Below are 16026 nucleotides of genomic sequence, written 5' to 3'. Positions count from 1 at the left end.
GAAGTATCATGAGCATGAGTTAAGTCTGAAATGTTATTTCCTCCTCAGCTGCAATGTTTCAACAGCAGATATTGTGATGCTGTGAAATAAATGTGGACGAGAACTGGTTCAGCAAGAAACCAATAGAAAGTGACCTGTAATTAATTACTGTAAAGAAAAACATTGGTGTGGGTGGGAATGGGGAACTGAATATTGTACTTAGGCCTGACTGAATGAATAAACATGCTTTAATTGACCTTGGGTTTGTTGTAAGTGGGTTGAGCATGGGTTCATTGTGTGTGTCTCAAAACTCAAATTCTTAAAAACAACATCTGAAATTGCTGGAAAAACTCAGGTCAGGCAGCATCTGTGGAAAGAAAGCAGAGTAAACCTTTTTCAGTTCTGGAAGATTCTGAAGACGGGTCACTAGACCTGAAACACTAACTGTTTTCTTGCCACAGATGCCCGACCTGAGTGAAATTGCTGGAAAAACTCAGGTCTCACATCTGTGGGGCGAAAGTAGAGTTAACGTTGAAGATCCAGTGACCCTTCAAAATCTTCTGGAACTGAAAGGCTTACTCTGCTCCCTCTCCACAGGTGCTGCCTGGTTGGAGTTTTTCAAGCAATTTGATTTTGTTTCTGATTTCCAGCATCCACAGTTCTCTTTTGTTTTAAAAAATGTTTAAACATTTTCGCCTGGGTTTTTAACTTTCTCCCATCTCCTTCAGACACTGCCTCAGTTAGGTTATCGTGCCATGGTGCCAGTCTCTCTGGCACTTGAGCAAGGTTTCAGTCTTCACTCTTGATAGTTGAGGGGCATCACTGTGGGATGGCCCAAAGCCTAGTCAGCTGTTGGTGCAAATCTCCCCAATAGCGTTCCTCAACTGGGATTTCTTTTAGTTGGTGAACCCCAAATAACATTCAGGTGTGGCGGAGAGTGAACTCACTAGTTCTGGGATATGCAGTTATGGTTCATTGTGGCAAGGGTTTAACTATTAAAGATTTGCTCTCTCTACTCAGTATTTACATCATCGTAGGCAATGTGAACATTTGCCATGTCCATGTTCTTTAAATCAGAGTGACTGTACTGGAAGCTAAACCATTGGAGAGAAATAGTATCTTTAAACTATGAATATTTAAAAGAAATAATTGCATTTATTTAGCATCCTTCATGACAACTTCATCTCAAAGCAATTTATAGCCAATTGAAGTCCTTCCTGAAATGTAGTCATTGTTGTAAATGCAGGAAATGTAAAAGCCAATTTGCAATGTAGTGGTGAACTAACTGTCTTTTGTTTGTAACGTTGGTTGAGATACATATTCATCAGGACAGTGGGAATGACTCCCCTGCTCCTTAAAATAATTCTGCAGGATCATTTTGCATTCACCTGAGGTAAGCAAGATTGGGCCCCTGTTTTAATAATGCATGATGACACCTCTGAAAGTGTAGCACTCAAGTAGTGTGCTGGAGTGTCAATGCTGCTTCTGCTGAAGTCCTGAAATGTCTCCTTGCATAGTTTCATTAGTATGGAACAAATAGGATGAAAATATAAGATCAGTTTATCTCTGGAAAAGTAACTTATATAAAATAAATCTCTCCTAAACTAATGTCTAGCGCCATCACCCAGATATGTAGCCAGGAATTTTGCTTGTATATTGTAGAATCCCTACAGTGTGGAAGCAGGCCATTCAGTCCAGTCCATGTCCACCTCTGAACAGCATTCCATCCAGACCCACTCCCCTATCCCCTATCCCTGTAACCCTGCATTTCCTATGGCTAATCCACTGAGCCTGCACGTCCCTGAACGCAATGGGCAATTTAGCATGGCCAATTCACCTAACCTGCACATCTTTGGACTGTGGGAGGAAACCCACTCAGACACAGGGAACATACAAACTCCACAGATCAGTCAAATGAGACTGGAATCAAAGCCGGGTTCCTTGTGCTGTGAGGCAGCAACGCTAACCACTGAGCCACCCTGTCCTTAGTGTTTGGCACTCTCTTGTGGTCTACTTGAGAGTGAGCTCCTTATACTTCAACATGAGTAGGATTCTGCCCTGTATTCAGACTCCAATACAAACTGATTCACACTTACTTCAAAAATCTAAGACAGATTGAGGTGGATTCCAGGGAAGTGTAAGACAGTGAACTGGAAGGAGTTAGTGTTGACCGCCTGTTTTTTTTTGTCTCTAGGATGTCGTCTTTCCTGGACAAGTGGCTGTGGCATCATGAATATTGGCTTCCTCCAGGAATCACATGGAAAGATATGGAAGATTCAGATCATGACCGATATCCACGGCCTCGTGACCTTTTCATCTCGATCCCATACGCGTTTGTGTTTATCGCTGTCCGTTATCTGTTTGAAAGGTATCACTAATATGCAATATTTTCATTCATTTTGGCCTGTCCTCATGTTTAAAACCAGATTTGGCCTCAGCTGGGCTATTAAGTCCAGTTCTGGGCACTACACTTTAGGGTGGGTATGAATATATTGGAGAGAGTGCAGAAGAATTTACGAAAATTGTTCCTGGGATGAGGCATTGATTGATTGGAGATGTTGGGACTATCTCAGTGTTATGAAATTGTGGGTGTACTATACCTTTTTTAAGAGCATTGAAAAGCTATCAAGCACTTAAAGAAGAACAGAGTAAATTTAAAATGTAACAGTTAATTGAAACAACTAGCTAAGAGCTGTGTTGCCAGGATACACAAACTCAGATTTGGTCAATCTGTTTAAATTATGCCCCAATTTACCAAAATCCAATCAAATATGGGGAAAAAAGTTTTGATGATGCTAAATCAATTAAATGATCTGTGTTTTGGGGTATAAATGTCAGATTTTGAACAGTTAGAATGGTAAAGAGCAGATAACACCAACAACTAGAGAGACAGCTTGCAGAAAGATCTGCTGTCTTAAAGGTACCTTTTACCTATTGAAGACCAGGGACGCAGAATCCCTGAAAAGACAGAGGAAAATCTAGAGGACACTTGGCAAAGCTGACTGGTTTTTGAAACATGGTTTGTTTTGTCAATCATAATTCAGATTTTTATCCAATCAGTATTACAGAGGGGGAGGTGGTAGAAAGGTTTGAAAAAGGAGTTATAGTTAATATTTTGTTAGACTTAAAGAATAAAGTTCTTAAACTTTTATTTTCAATTGTGACCTTTAGGATACTACTTTGCCCCTTGAATTTTAACAGATTGTTCCTGCATGGAGTGAATCTTATCTGTGTTGCTGGTTTAAATTAGCAGAGGTGTTTAACCCCATGTCATAACACCAGGAAGGAGAGGGCTGAGAGGAGACCTGATGGAAGTTTTGGAAATCCTGAGCGATCAGGATAGAGTAAATAACGTGAAACCTTTGGCTGTCCGGAAAGGATTAAGAGGGCAGAGGTTTAAAGTAATAAGTAAAAAGGATGTGAGGAAAACCTTTCTCATGCAATGAATGGTTAGGCTCTAGAATGCATTGCCTGTGTGAGAGGGGGGGGCAGGTTCAATCAAGGCATTCAAAAGGGAATTAGGTGGTTAAAAATGGAATATTGTATAGGATTTACTCACTGGATGAGATGTTTGCTTGGAGAGCCAGTGTGTGCACAGAATGGGCTGCTTCCTGTGTTGTAATAATTGAGTCCACAGAAGAACCCCACGAGAAGGCTAGGATAGGATACACCATAGTCCTTTTTTTTAATGAAGATGCAGGGAAGCAGAAGCAGTGTGGAATCGAGCATTTTCATCTTGGGAGAAACATCAGTTATAGTTGTGTTGGATAGCGTTTGGTTCAAGTTCCACCTAAAATACTTTAACACTAAACCTAGACTGAGACTCCTGTGTAGTGGAGATTTGTTGATGGCCTCTCATATCTAGGCTCCACAATCACCAGCAATCTGTCTCACGATGTTGGAATCAATGCATACATTGCAGAAGCTGAACACCAAACTGAGGGTCTCCTAAGCCTGCATCCTCTACGCACTCTTTGATCTGCTGTGATGAGACCTGGACAATGTAGTCATGATTCGGAGATGCCGGTGTTGGACTGGGGTGTACAAAGTTAAAAATCACACACCAGGTTATAGTCCAATTAAGCCTGTTGGACTATGACCTGGTGTTGTGTGATTTTTAACTTTGGACAATGTAGGACAGGCAGAACGAATGGTTCTTATCTTTCGCAGCCAAGTGTTGCCAAAAGATGCCCAGGATTAAGTTGCCAACTGAGGTCCTGGAGGGTGATAATTCCATCAGTAAACACACTCTTGTTAATACAATGATTTCTAGTTTGGCCATGTTCATCTGATGACGGGTATGTCCTCAAAATCCCCTATAGTGAACTGGCCACTTGGGTGTTCATACCTTTTTTGCTATAAGGACACCTGTAACTCCGATGTGAAGTTTGCAGCTACAGACACTGACAGCTGGAAGGCAGTTACTGTCTGGCTGGTCAAGGAGTCCTGTACCTTTTTAACACCATGTCTTCCTCCCGCATATATGACACTCTGCCATGCCAGAGTAGAGCACTCTGGCTGCACCAAGCAATGCTTAATAGAACTGGCCACCACAGTGATCATCTCGGGATAGAAAGCTGCAACCTGTATACAAATACTAGGCCTTTATTATCTTGGATATTTGGTTTAGTTGCTGCTTTACTACTCCATCCAGTGACTATGACACACACTTCCGTCCCATACAGCACTAGTTAAAATTTCATTTGAATAATTAATGCCTTGTTAGTGAGAATTTGCAAGTACGTTGACCCAAACAAATAATTCATGCACTATAATTTAAAGGCTTATCTGGAGTTATTTTGTTTAACTGGCTGAATCCAATATTGCAAATGGTATATTAAGCACACAGTCAAGAGTTCAATCTATACTGAGCTGTTATTGAGAGATCACTCCTGGAGATGAAGCTTTAGGAATCCAATGATGGTCTAAGTGAATAACATAAGCCATATCAAAGACACAGTCAGCCTCCACTGCACAGATTGAGTGTTTATTCAGATTAAACACACAGTCATCAAGGTCATAGAGATGTACAGCATGGAAACTGGTCCAACCCGTCCATACTGACCAAATATCCTTACCCAATCTAGTCCCAACGGCCCATATCCCTCCCGACCCTCCCTATTCATATACCCATTCAAATGCCTTTTAAATGTTGCAATTGGACCAGCCTCCACCACTTCATCTGGCAGCTCATTCCATACACGTACCACCCTCCGTGAAAAAGTTGCCCCTTGGGTCCCTTTTTTATATCTTTCCCCTCTCACCCTAAACCTATGCCCTGTAGTTCTGGACTCCCCGACCCCAGGGAAAAGACTTTGTCTATTTATCCTATCCATGCCCCTCATAACTTTGTAAACTTCTGAGGTCACTCCTCAGCCTCTGACGCTCCAGGGAAAACAACCCTATCCTGTTCAGCCTCTCCCTATAGCTCAAATCCGCTAACCCTGGCAACATCCTTGTAACTCTTTTCTGAACCCTTTCAAGCTTCACAACATCTTTCCAATAGGAAGGAGACCAGAATTGCACACGGTATTCCAACAGTGGCCTAACCAACGTCCTGTACAGCCGCAACATGACCTCCCAACTCCGTACTCAATACTCTGACCAATAAAGGAAAGCATACCAAATACCACCTTCACTATCATGTCTACCTGTGACTCCACTTTCAAGTAGCTATGAACCTGCACTCCCAAGGTCTCTTTGTTCAGCAACACTCCCTCGGACCTTACCATTAAGTGTATAGGTCCTGCTAAGATTTGCTTTCCCAAAATGCAGCACCTCACATTTATCTGAATTAAACTCCATCTGCCTCTTCTCAGCCCATTGGCCCATCTGGTCAAGATCCTGTTGTAATCTGAGGTAACATTCTTCACTGTCCACTACACCTCCAATTTTGGTGTCATCTGCAAACTTACTAACTGTACCTCTTATGCTCGCATCCAAATCATTTATGTAAATGACAAAAAGTAGAGGGCCCAGCACCGATCCTTGTGGCACACTACTGGTCACAGGCCTCCAGTCTGGAAAAACAACCCTCCACCACCACCACCCTCTCTGTCTTCTACCTTTTGAGCCGGTTCTGTATCCAAATGGCTAGTTCTCCCTGTATTCCATGAGATCTAACCTTGCTAATCAGTCTCCCTTGGGAACCTTGTCGAACACCTTACTGAAGTCCATATAGATCACATCTACCGCTCTGCCCTCATCAATCCTCTGAGTTTTTTGAAGTAGTAACAATCAAGTTTGTGAGACATGATTTCCCACGCACAAAGCCATGTTGACTATCCCTAATCAGTCCTTGCCTTTCCACATGTACATCCTGTCCCTCAGGATTTCCTCCAACAACTTGCCCACCACCGACATCAGGCTCACTGGTCTATAATTCCCTGGCTTGTCCTTACCTCCCTTCTTAAACAGTAGCACCACGTTAACCAACCACCAGTCTTCTGGCACCTCACCTGTGACTATAGATGATACAAATATCTCAGCAAGAGATATCACTTCTCTAGCTTCCCACAGAGTTCTCGGGTACACCTGATCAAGTCCTGGGGATGTATTCACCTTTACACGTTTCAAGATATCCAGCACTTCCTCCACTGTAATCTGGACATTTCTGCAAGGTGTCACCATCTATTTCACTACTTTCTATATCTTCCATGTCCTTTTCCACAGTAAATACTGATGCAAAATACTCGTTTAGTATCTCCCCCATCTCCGGCTCCACACAGAGGCTGCCTTGCTGATCTTTGAGGGGCCCTATTCTCTCCCTGGTCACCCTTTTGCCCTTAATGTATTTGTAAAAACCCTTTTGGATTCTCCTTAATTCTATTTGCCAAAGCTATCTCGCGTCCCTTTTTTGCCCTCCTGATTTCCCTCTTAAGTATACTCCTACTTCCTTTATACTCTTTTAAAGGTTTCACTCGATCTATCCTGTCTATACCTTACATATGCTTCCTTCTTTTTCTTAACCAAACCCTCGATTTCTTTAGTCATCCAGTATTCCCTATACCTACCAGCCTTTCCTTTCACCCTGACAGGAATATACTTTCTCTGGATTCTTGTTATCTCATTTCTGAAAGCTTCCCACTTTCCAGCTGTCCTTTTACCTGTGAACATCTGCCCCAATTTTGAACATTTTTGGCTAATTCCATCTAAATTGGCCTTTCTCCAATTTAAAACTTCAACTTCTAGATCTGGTCTATCCTTTTCCATCACTATTTTAAATCTAATAGAATTATGGTCATTGGCCCCAAAGTGCCCCCCCACTGACACCTCAGTCACCTGCCCTGCCTTATTTCCCAAGAGTAGGTCAAGTTTTGCACCTTCTCTAGTAGGGACATCCACATACTGAATCAGAAAATTGTTTTGTACACACTTAACATTCCTCACCATCTAACCTTTAACACTATGGCAGACCCAGTCGATGTTTGGAAAGTTAAAATCCCCTACCATAACTACCCTATTATTCTTACAGATAGCTGAGATCTCCTTCCAAGTTTGTTTCTCAATTTCCCTGCCTTCCCTGTTAGGCCCCTTGCATTGAAATAAATGCTGTTTAATTTATTAGTCTACCTTGTCCCTGCCTGCCCTGACTGTTTGTTTGACTCACTTCTGTTCTCAACTATACCAGTCTCAGATTGATCTCTTTCCTCACTATCTCCCTGGGTGCTACCCTGCCACCTTACTAGTTTAAATCCTCCTGAACAGCTCTAGCAAATTTCCTTGCCAGTATATTAGTCCCCTTCCAATTTCGGTGCAATCCGTCCTTCTTGTCCAGGTCACTTCTACCCCAATGGTCCAAAAATGTGAATCCTTCTCCCATATACCAGCTCCTCAGCCATGCATTCATCTGCTCTATCCTCCTATTCCTGCCCTCACTAGCTCATAGCACTCTGTAATCTTCCTTCAGAACCTCCACCTTTTCCCATCCTATATCATTGGTTCCAATGTGGACAATGACCTCTTGCTGGCCCCTCTCCCCCGTGAGAACATTCTGCACCCTCTCGGAGAAATCCTTGATCCTGGCACCAGGGAAGCAACACACCATTCTGATTTTTCACTGCTGGCCACAGAAATGTTTGTCTACCTCTGATTAGAGAGTCCCCTGAAACAATTGATCTCTTGGAACCCGACGTACCCTTGTTGCATTAGAGCCAGTCTCAATACCAGAAACTTGGCTGTTTGTGCTACATTCCCCTGAGAATCCATCACCCCCTACATTTCCAAAACAGCATACCTGTTTGAAATGAGAAATCCCTTTCTCTCCTTCCCCCCTCTCTCCCCTCCTTCCCCCCCCCCTCTCTCCCCTCCTTCCCCCCCCCTCTCTCCCCTCCTTCTCCCCCCCTCCCCTCCTTCCCCCCCCTCTCTCCCCTCCTTCCCCCCCCTCTCTCCCCTCCTTCCCCCCCCTCTCTCCCCTCCTTCCCCCCCTCTCTCCCCTCCTTCCCCCCCCTCTCTCCCCTCCTTCCCCCCCTCTCTCCCCTCCTCCCCCCCCTCTCTCCCCTCCTCCCCCCCCCCTCCTTCCCCCCCCCCCCTCCTTCCCCCCCCTCCCCTCCTTCCCCCCCCTCCCCTCCTTCCCCCCCCTCCCCTCCTTCCCCCCCCTCCCCTCCTTCCCCCCCCCCCTCCTTCCCCCCCCCTCCTTCCCCCCCCCCTCCTTCCCCCCCCCCCTCCTTCCCCCCCCCTCCTTCCCCCCCCTCCTTCCCCCCCCCTCTCTCCCCTCCTTCCCCCCCCTCTCTCCCCTCCTTCCCCCCCCTCTCTCCCCTCCTTCCCCCCCTCTCTCCCCTCCTTCCCCCCCTCTCTCCCCTCCTTCCCCCCCTCTCTCCCCTCCTTCCCCCCCTCTCTCCCCTCCTTCCCCCCCTCTCTCCCCTCCTTCCCCCCCCTCTCTCCCCTCCTTCCCCCCCCCCTCTCTCCCCTCCTTCCCCCCCCTCTCTCCCCTCCTTCCCCCCCCTCTCTCCCCTCCTTCCCCCCCCTCTCTCCCCTCCTTCCCCCCCCTCTCTCCCCTCCTTCCCCCCCCTCTCTCCCCTCCTTACCCCCCCTCTCTCCCCTCCTTCCCCCCCCTCTCTCCCCTCCTTCCCCCCCCTCTCTCCCCTCCTTCCCCCCCCCTCTCCCCTCCTTCCCCCCCTCTCTCCCCTCCTTCCCCCCCTCTCTCCCCTCCTTCCCCCCCCCTCTCTCCCCTCCTTCCCCCCCCTCTCTCCCCTCCTTCCCCCCCCTCTCTCCCCTCCTTCCCCCCCTCTCTCCCCTCCTTCCCCCCCTCTCTCCCCTCCTTCCCCCCCCCTCTCCCCTCCTTCCCCCCCCTCTCTCCCCTCCTTCCCCCCCCCTCACCTCCTTCCCCCCCCCCTCACCTCCTTCCCCCCCCTCACCTCCTTCCCCCCCCCCTCACCTCCTTTCCCCCCCCTCACCTCCTTCCCCCCCCCTCACCTCCTTCCCCCCCCCTCACCTCCTTCCCCCCCCCTCACCTCCTTCCCCCCCCCTCACCTCCTTCCCCCCCCCTCACCTCCTTCCCCCCCCCTCACCTCCTTCCCCCCCCTCACCTCCTTCCCCCCCCTCACCTCCTTCCCCCCCCTCACCTCCTTCCCCCCCCTCACCTCCTTCCCCCCCCTCACCTCCTTCCGCCCCCTCACCTCCTTCCGCCCCCTCACCTCCTTCCGCCCCCTCACCTCCTTCCCCCCGCCCCCTCACCTCCTTCCCCCCGCCCCCTCACCTCCTTCCCCCCGCCCCCTCACCTCCTTCCCCCCGCCCCCTCACCTCCTTCCCCCCGCCCCCTCACCTCCTTCCCCCCGCCCCCTCACCTCCTTCCCCCCGCCCCCTCACCTCCTTCCCCCCGCCCCCTCACCTCCTTCCCCCCGCCCCCTCACCTCCTTCCCCCCGCCCCCTCACCTCCTTCCCCCCGCCCCCTCACCTCCTTCCCCCCGCCCCCTCACCTCCTTCCCCCCGCCCCCTCACCTCCTTCCCCCCGCCCCCTCACCTCCTTCCCCCCGCCCCCTCACCTCCTTCCCCCCGCCCCCTCACCTCCTTCCCCCCGCCCCCTCACCTCCTTCCCCCCGCCCCCTCACCTCCTTCCCCCCGCCCCCTCACCTCCTTCCCCCCGCCCCCTCACCTCCTTCCCCCCGCCCCCTCACCTCCTTCCCCCCGCCCCCTCACCTCCTCCCCCCGCCCCCTCACCTCCTTCCCCCCGCCCCCTCACCTCCTTCCCCCCGCCCCCTCACCTCCTTCCCCCCGCCCCCTCACCTCCTTCCCCCCGCCCCCTCACCTCCTTCCCCCCGCCCCCTCACCTCCTTCCCCCCGCCCCCTCACCTCCTTCCCCCCGCCCCCTCACCTCCTTCCCCCCGCCCCCTCACCTCCTTCCCCCCGCCCCCTCACCTCCTTCCCCCCGCCCCCTCACCTCCTTCCCCCCGCCCCCTCACCTCCTTCCCCCCGCCCCCTCACCTCCTTCCCCCCGCCCCCTCACCTCCTTCCCCCCGCCCCCTCACCTCCTTCCCCCCGCCCCCTCACCTCCTTCCCCCCGCCCCCTCACCTCCTTCCCCCCGCCCCCTCACCTCCTTCCCCCCGCCCCCTCACCTCCTTCCCCCCGCCCCCTCACCTCCTTCCCCCCGCCCCCTCACCTCCTTCCCCCCGCCCCCTCACCTCCTTCCCCCCGCCCCCTCACCTCCTTCCCCCCGCCCCCTCACCTCCTTCCCCCCGCCCCCTCACCTCCTTCCCCCCGCCCCCTCACCTCCTTCCCCCCGCCCCCTCACCTCCTTCCCCCCGCCCCCTCACCTCCTTCCCCCCGCCCCCTCCCCCCCGCCCCCTCCCCCCCGCCCCCTCGCCCCCCCGCCCCCTCCCCCCCGCCCCCTCCCCCCCGCCCCCTCCCCCCCGCCCCCTCCCCCCCGCCCCCTCCCCCCCGCCCCCTCCCCCCCGCCCCCCTCTCCCCCGCCCCCCTCTCCCCCGCCCCCCTCTCCCCCGCCCCCCTCTCCCCCGCCCCCCTCTCCCCCGCCCCCCTCTCCCCCGCCCCCCTCTCCCCCGCCCCCCTCTCCCCCGCCCCCCTCTCCCCCGCCCCCCTCTCCCCCGCCCCCCTCTCCCCCGCCCCCCTCTCCCCCGCCCCCCTCTCCCCCGCCCCCCTCTCCCCCGCCCCCCTCTCCCCCGCCCCCCTCTCCCCCGCCCCCCTCTCCCCCGCCCCCCTCTCCCCCGCCCCCCTCTCCCCCGCCCCCCTCTCCCCCGCCCCCCTCTCCCCCGCCCCCCTCTCCCCCGCCCCCCTCTCCCCCGCCCCCCTCTCCCCCGCCCCCCTCTCCCCCGCCCCCCTCTCCCCCGCCCCCCTCTCCCCCGCCCCCCTCTCCCCCGCCCCCCTCTCCCCCGCCCCCCTCTCCCCCGCCCCCCTCTCCCCCGCCCCCCTCTCCCCCGCCCCCCTCTCCCCCGCCCCCCTCTCCCCCGCCCCCCTCTCCCCCGCCCCCCTCTCCCCCGCCCCCCTCTCCCCCGCCCCCCTCTCCCCCGCCCCCCTCTCCCCCGCCCCCCTCTCCCCCGCCCCCCTCTCCCCCGCCCCCCTCTCCCCCGCCCCCCTCTCCCCCGCCCCCCTCTCCCCCGCCCCCCTCTCCCCCGCCCCCCTCTCCCCCGCCCCCCTCTCCCCCGCCCCCCTCTCCCCCGCCCCCCTCTCCCCCGCCCCCCCTCTCCCCCGCCCCCCTCTCCCCCGCCCCCCTCTCCCCCGCCCCCCTCTCCCCCGCCCCCCTCTCCCCCGCCCCCCTCTCCCCCGCCCCCCTCTCCCCCGCCCCCCTCTCCCCCGCCCCCCCCTCCCCCGCCCCCCCCTCCCCCGCCCCCCCCTCCCCCGCCCCCCCTCTCCCCCGCCCCCCCTCTCCCCCGCCCCCCCTCTCCCCCGCCCCCCCTCTCCCCCGCCCCCCCTCTCCCCCGCCCCCCCTCTCCCCCGCCCCCCCTCTCCCCCGCCCCCCCTCTCCCCCGCCCCCCCTCTCCCCCGCCCCCCCTCTCCCCCGCCCCCCCTCTCCCCCGCCCCCCCTCTCCCCCGCCCCCCCTCTCCCCCGCCCCCCCTCTCCCCCGCCCCCCCTCTCCCCCGCCCCCCCTCTCCCCCGCCCCCCCTCTCCCCCGCCCCCCCTCTCCCCCGCCCCCCCTCTCCCCCGCCCCCCCTCTCCCCCGCCCCCCCCCTCCCCCGCCCCCCCTCTCCCCCGCCCCCCCTCTCCCCCGCCCCCCCCCTCCCCCGCCCCCCCCCTCCCCCGCCCCCCCCTCTCCCCCGCCCCCCCTCTCCCCCGCCCCCCCTCTCCCCCGCCCCCCCTCTCCCCCGCCCCCCCTCTCCCCCGCCCCCCCCTCTCCCGCCCCCCCCCTCCCCCGCCCCCCCCCTCCCCCGCCCCCCCTCTCCCCCGCCCCCCCTCTCCCCCGCCCCCCCTCTCCCCCGCCCCCCCTCTCCCCCGCCCCCCCTCTCCCCCGCCCCCCCTCTCCCCCGCCCCCCCTCTCCCCCGCCCCCCCCCTCCCCCGCCCCCCCCTCCCCCGCCCCCCCTCTCCCCCGCCCCCCCTCTCCCCCGCCCCCCCTCTCCCCCGCCCCCCCTCTCCCCCGCCCCCCCTCCTTCCCCCCCCCGCCTCCCCTCCTTCCCCCCCCCCGCCTCCCCTCCTTCCCCCCCCCGCCTCCCCTCTCCTCCCCTCTCTCCCCCCCCCCCGCCCCCACTTATTTGCTTCTGTGCTGTGAACTTCATCCAAACAGTTCCTCAGAGGTCAGTTGTGAATTTCACTGTTTGTTAATTTTGCCAGATGCACTCAAGTCCAGCGATACATGAATTCAAACAGCAAAGGCAGTAACTGTGTAGGTTCATTGCTGTGTCAGGTTCTCTCCCTCTCTCCCCTGCACTGTCCTCACCATGTGCTTCCTTTGTCTGTTTTTCTCCCTTTTTAAAACTGCTGTTGTTTTGACTTTTTTTTTCCCCCCCCAAGTTCCAAAACTGTGCAACAGCAGATAAAACAGTAATTGCTGCTCCTGGAATTCGAGAAAGTCACCTCCAGCACCTAAAATACCTCAAAAAAAAAAGCAGCTGTTACAGCCAGAAATTTTTCCTGTCCTCCATTGATTAACCAGAACCCTCCTATACTAATGTTTACAGATTTGCTATTTATACATGGTGAGTTGCAATGAGGCTGCAAAGGAATATGGGTGGATCAATGGATGGTCAAAAGCATTGCTGATGGAATGCATCAATTGGAGAAGTACAAAGTGGGAAAGTAGAAGATATTCCAATGATGGAGTGAAACATTGGTATTCAAAAGGATCTGGGTGTCCCTGTGCACAACTCAGTAAGCTAACTTCAGGTACAGTGAACAATTAGGAAAGCAAATGATTTATAACTACTTTAACCAAGGGATTGGAGTATGAGTAAAAGAAATCTTGCCTCAGTTGTGCAGGACTGATCAGACCTAGAGCGCACAACAGCAGGAACAAAAAGCAGAAGTTGCTGGAAAAGCTCAGCAGGTCCAGTAGCATCTATGGAGAGAAATCAGTTAACACTGTCTGGTAACCCCTCAAACCTAGAGTACGGTGTATTTTACATCCCTCTGGCAATGCATGCTTCCCTAGTCTTGAAGGAACGAACCAAAGTTCTGTAGATTCTTCAAGTAGAGAGTTTGCCTATAATTTATTCGAAGTTAGAATGAAAGGTGATTTATTGAAACATCAGACACTGAGCTCTTGTTCAATGGAGCTGAGGAACTATTGACTTTAATCTGGGTTATCAGGACAGCTGACATTGAGGATGTCATTTCTGGATAGAATGAAAAATAATTCCAGGATTGCATCCCAACACTGCACACCAGGGAATGATCTGTATCACAGTCAGCTCTGTGGTAGCTGAGTTTAGAGTCAGTCATAGAGCTGTACAGCATGAAAACAGACCCTTCAGTCTAACTTGTCCATGTTGACCAGATATCCTAACTTAATCTAGGCCCATCATTTGGCCCGTGTCCGTCAACCTTTCCTATTCATACGCCCATCCAGATGCCTTTTAAATGATGTAATTGTACCAGCTTCCACCACTTCCTCGGGCAGCTCATTCCATACACACATCGTTCTCTGCATGACAAAGGTGCCCCTTGGGTCCCTTTTAAATCTTTCCCCTCTCACCTTAAACTTATGCCCTCTGGTTATGAACTCCCCCGCCCTAGGGAAGAGACCTTGTCTATTTACCCTATCCATGCACCTCATGATTTTATAAACCTCTATAAGGTCACCCCTCAGCCTCTGAAGCTCCAGAAAAAACAGCCCCAGCCTTTTCAGCCTCTCCCTATAGCTCAAGCCTTCCAACGCTTGCAAATATTTTGAGCCTTCTCAAGTTTCACAACATCCTTCCAATGGGAGGGAGACCAGAAAAGACTGCATTCATATGGCACTTACCACAACCCCTCAACACCTTGCAGTGCTTTACAGAAAATGCAGCTTTATTTTTGATGCGTACTCACTGCCAAAGCTGTTGGACAGGATAGACACTGGGAGGATGTTCTCCTTGGTTGGAGAATCTGGAACTAGGCATTTCATTCTAAAATAAGCAATTGGCCATTTTAGAGTTAAGATAAAGAATATCCTCACTCAAAGGACTGTGAATCTTTTATCAATTCTCCATCGCAAGACACAGTCATTAAATGGTAAGTTTGGGATGAATAAATTTTTGAAGGTTTAGGAAATGGAGATATTGTGGGATGGTTAAGCTAAGGTAGGACAGCAGCCATGGTCCTACTGAATGTTGAAATGTGATCTCATTGGCCTACTCCTGCTCTTATGTTCATTGCTCTTCTATTGTGAGGCACTTTCTATTGTTCCAACACAAGTGACCCTGCATTCTGCTGTGGATATCTGCTAAACTGTTAGTAACTGAAGCTATTGCATTGATAAGTCTCACCTTTTGCCACATCCAGGTTGATTGCTTTGCCTCTGAGCAAGCAGATGGGTGTGAAGGAGAAACCCAGAAGGAAAGCCTCTCCTAAGCCAACCTTGGAGAAGGTGTACACGTCACAGAGCACATGTCCGAAAGAGGTGGGCAAGTTTTTTTATTCATTCTAACCTGGGCACTGGGTTGGGAAGGGCTTGCAGTTTGACGAAGCAATTCTCTATTCTACACTTCCAAAAATCTTCAAAGCAAAGAACAGTTTTTATATCAGATAACCAGAATAGGGATGTGTACCCTGATTAATGACAAATGGATTAGTAGACAGAGGAAAATGGTTACCTCTGATATCATTGTGGGCTCTTAGATGTTACTTGGAATCTCCATCTCTCAAAAGTAGAAATGTTTTTGTTTTACTATCCAGAAGACTGACTATAAAGAAGAAAAATAAGCTGTTAGTACAATATCTGCCTTGTGCAATATTTCTGTTTTTGAAGAAAACCAAATGTAAGGCAGTGACATTGACCCTGAGCTCTGAAAGGCCACATTCCTCCTGTAATGTGGGAAGCAGGAGACTTCGGAGCACAGCAATGCTGCTGTAAGGCAGACCACTGGGGGAACTGAGAAACATCAGGGAACATGCAAGGATAGAAAGCGCTAGAGAAATTCTGGTCCTGTAGCATCTAGAAAAGTAGTTAATATTTTGAGTTCAGGGACTTTGTCAGCATTCTGGCAACATGGACCATTTGAGCAAAAATGGCACCATGGATGCATGGCTCTCAAAAAGGATCTAACAATACAACTAAGAAATCCATTCGTACTGTACAGGCCTGAGTGCTCATTGACTCGAGTAAATAGGCTGCAAATAGCCTCTTGGTAAGTTTCTTTTGTGGAAAATGTATAGAAGGTGCATCGAGAGGTGTGTTTGTTGCAATGTTTTGCTTAGAGCAGCAGAAGCGTTGACCGTATGGCTGCTGTACTTGAGTGGCTTCTACTATTTAGCACTTGTCACCGTGTCTGACTGGGGGCGATTTCAAAGCCGAGCTCTGTTTGCTAAATTATTCACCTGTGTCCCTGGCTAGTAACCTGATCCAACTGGAGACTCAACTGTACAGAAGAGGGAGAGTATTTAAGTCTGGCATTTTGCCACCTGTGTTGTGCAGTATCTGAATGGCTTTGACTTTTGTGGTCTTGTCTGCTTTTGAACCGA

The 16026-nt window shown here is 52.9% G+C and overlaps 1 protein-coding gene across 7 annotated transcripts in view; it reads left to right on the top strand.

Annotated features, from left to right (window-relative positions):
* Positions 1–16026, top strand: part of LOC122565553 (ceramide synthase 2-like) — a 68869-nt gene that overhangs the window by 28614 nt on the left and 24229 nt on the right. For all 7 annotated transcript variants that reach the window (XM_087976237.1, XM_087976234.1, XM_087976233.1 and 4 more), the window contains 2 exons: positions 2174–2347; positions 14848–14965. In XM_087976237.1, coding sequence (XP_087832363.1) covers positions 2175–2347; positions 14848–14965 — 291 coding nt within the window. In that variant the 5' untranslated portion in view covers position 2174. The remainder of the gene's footprint in view (positions 1–2173; positions 2348–14847; positions 14966–16026) is intronic.

Source organism: Chiloscyllium plagiosum, unplaced genomic scaffold (genome assembly GCF_037043375.1).
Source record: "Chiloscyllium plagiosum isolate Xiang-an unplaced genomic scaffold, Cpla_swu_hap1 HiC_scaffold_28, whole genome shotgun sequence".
NCBI lineage: Eukaryota > Metazoa > Chordata > Chondrichthyes > Orectolobiformes > Hemiscylliidae > Chiloscyllium > Chiloscyllium plagiosum.
Note: the sequence above shows the minus strand (reverse complement) of the source record. Positions and strands in the feature narration are given on the sequence as shown.